Raw genomic sequence first — 1,601 nt, 5'->3', positions numbered from 1 at the left:
CAACCAGAAGCTGTCCGTGGAGGAGGCGGTGGCCGCGGGCGTGGTGGGCGGCGAGCTCCAGGAGAAGCTGCTGTCGGCCGAGCGCGCGGTCACCGGCTACACCGACCCCTACACCGGGCAGCAGATCTCCCTCTTCCAGGCCATGAAGAAGGACCTCATCGTGCGCGAGCACGGCATCCGCCTGCTGGAGGCCCAGATCGCCACGGGCGGCGTCATCGACCCCGTGCACAGCCACCGCGTGCCCGTGGACGTGGCCTACCAGCGCGGCTACTTCGACGAGGAGATGAACCGCGTGCTGGAGGACCCCAGCGACGACACCAAGGGCTTCTTCGACCCCAACACCCACGAGAACCTCACGTACGTGCAGCTGCTCCAAAGGGCTACTCGTGACCCTGATACGGGGCTCTTATTTCTTTCTCTCACTGTATAATGATTATTCATCGTCCGGAGAAATTTTTTTTCTTCCGTTTAATTATTGATTACAATTTGTTTTTAAGTTTTTCTCATGATATGTCAATTCATTATATTTTATTTTCATGTTAATTACGTTCCTGTGTTTCACCTTGTTTTGATTGTAATCTCTTATATTTGTCTATTTCCATTAAAGTGATAACCTTCATCGTCTATTTTTTCTGTTCAGTTTTTAATTTACCGATCTTTGAAATTTCTTCTGTGAAATCTGTATAGAATCTAGCTTATTTCAAATCAAGGGTTCTCTCCTTTTTACCTGTATTTATCGTGGTAGATGGGGATTCCCTGGTGGCTCATATGGTAAAAACGTCTCTCTGTAATGTGGAAGACCCAGGTTCAATCCCTAGATGGGGAAGATCCCCTGAAGAAGGAAATGGCAACCAATTTGATACTCTTACCTTGAAAATCCCATGGTTGGAGAAGCCTGTTAGTCTATAGTCCTCGAGGTTGCAAAGAGCTCACACGACTGAGCGACTTCACTTTCACTTTTTACCACAGTAGAGGCTACGCATGATTCGTTAAAATCCCATTTCATCTAAATGGCTTCATGTTGATTTTTTTTTTATTTTCTGGTTTGACTAAATCATTTTTCGTCAATTTCTTGCTTTAGTGAATGCTCGTGGCTCTCAGTTTGCTGTCCTCCTGCCCTGGTTTTCCATGGTAATGCTGTGCTTTGCAGAGGCTGGGCTCATTCTGTCACTTGATGCCACTGTCCCTGTTAGCCTGACCCCCTGTGCGTTCTCCTCATCAAATTTGTTTGATGGTGTGGCCTTTACAGTGATCCATGATCACTTCCTTCCTCAGTGATCAGTGCAAAGAAATAGGGGAAAACAATAGAACGGGAGAGACTAGAGATTTCAAGAAAATTGGAGCTACCAAGGGAACATTTCTTGCAATGATGGGCTCAATAAAGGACGGAAAGGGTATGGACCTAACAGAAGCAGAAGATATTAAGAAGTGGTAAGAATAAACAGTTCAGTTCAGTTCTGTTCAGTCGCTCAGTCGTGTCCGACTCTTTGCAACCCCATGAATCCAAGCACGCCAGGCCTCCGTGTCCATCACCAACTCCCGGAGTTCACTCAGACTCACATCCATCGAGTCAGTGATGCCATCCAGCCATCTCATCCTCT

General features: G+C 47.1%; 1 protein-coding gene across 1 annotated transcript in view; it reads left to right on the top strand.

The window, feature by feature from the left end:
* The window catches only part of EPPK1 (epiplakin 1), a gene marked incomplete at its 3' end in the record, with an annotated part of 6,499 nt that extends 6,142 nt beyond the window's left edge, over positions 1–357 (top strand). The window contains exon 3 of the mRNA XM_010838892.1: positions 8–357. Within this exon, the coding sequence (XP_010837194.1) occupies positions 8–357 (350 nt within the window). The remainder of the gene's footprint in view (positions 1–7) is intronic.
* Positions 358–1,601: the final 1,244 nt, after the last annotated feature.

This window comes from Bison bison, unplaced genomic scaffold (assembly GCF_000754665.1).
Source record: "Bison bison bison isolate TAMUID 2011002044 unplaced genomic scaffold, Bison_UMD1.0 scf7180017846210, whole genome shotgun sequence".
In the NCBI taxonomy this organism is placed as follows: Eukaryota; Metazoa; Chordata; class Mammalia; order Artiodactyla; family Bovidae; genus Bison; species Bison bison.
Note: the sequence above shows the minus strand (reverse complement) of the source record. Positions and strands in the feature narration are given on the sequence as shown.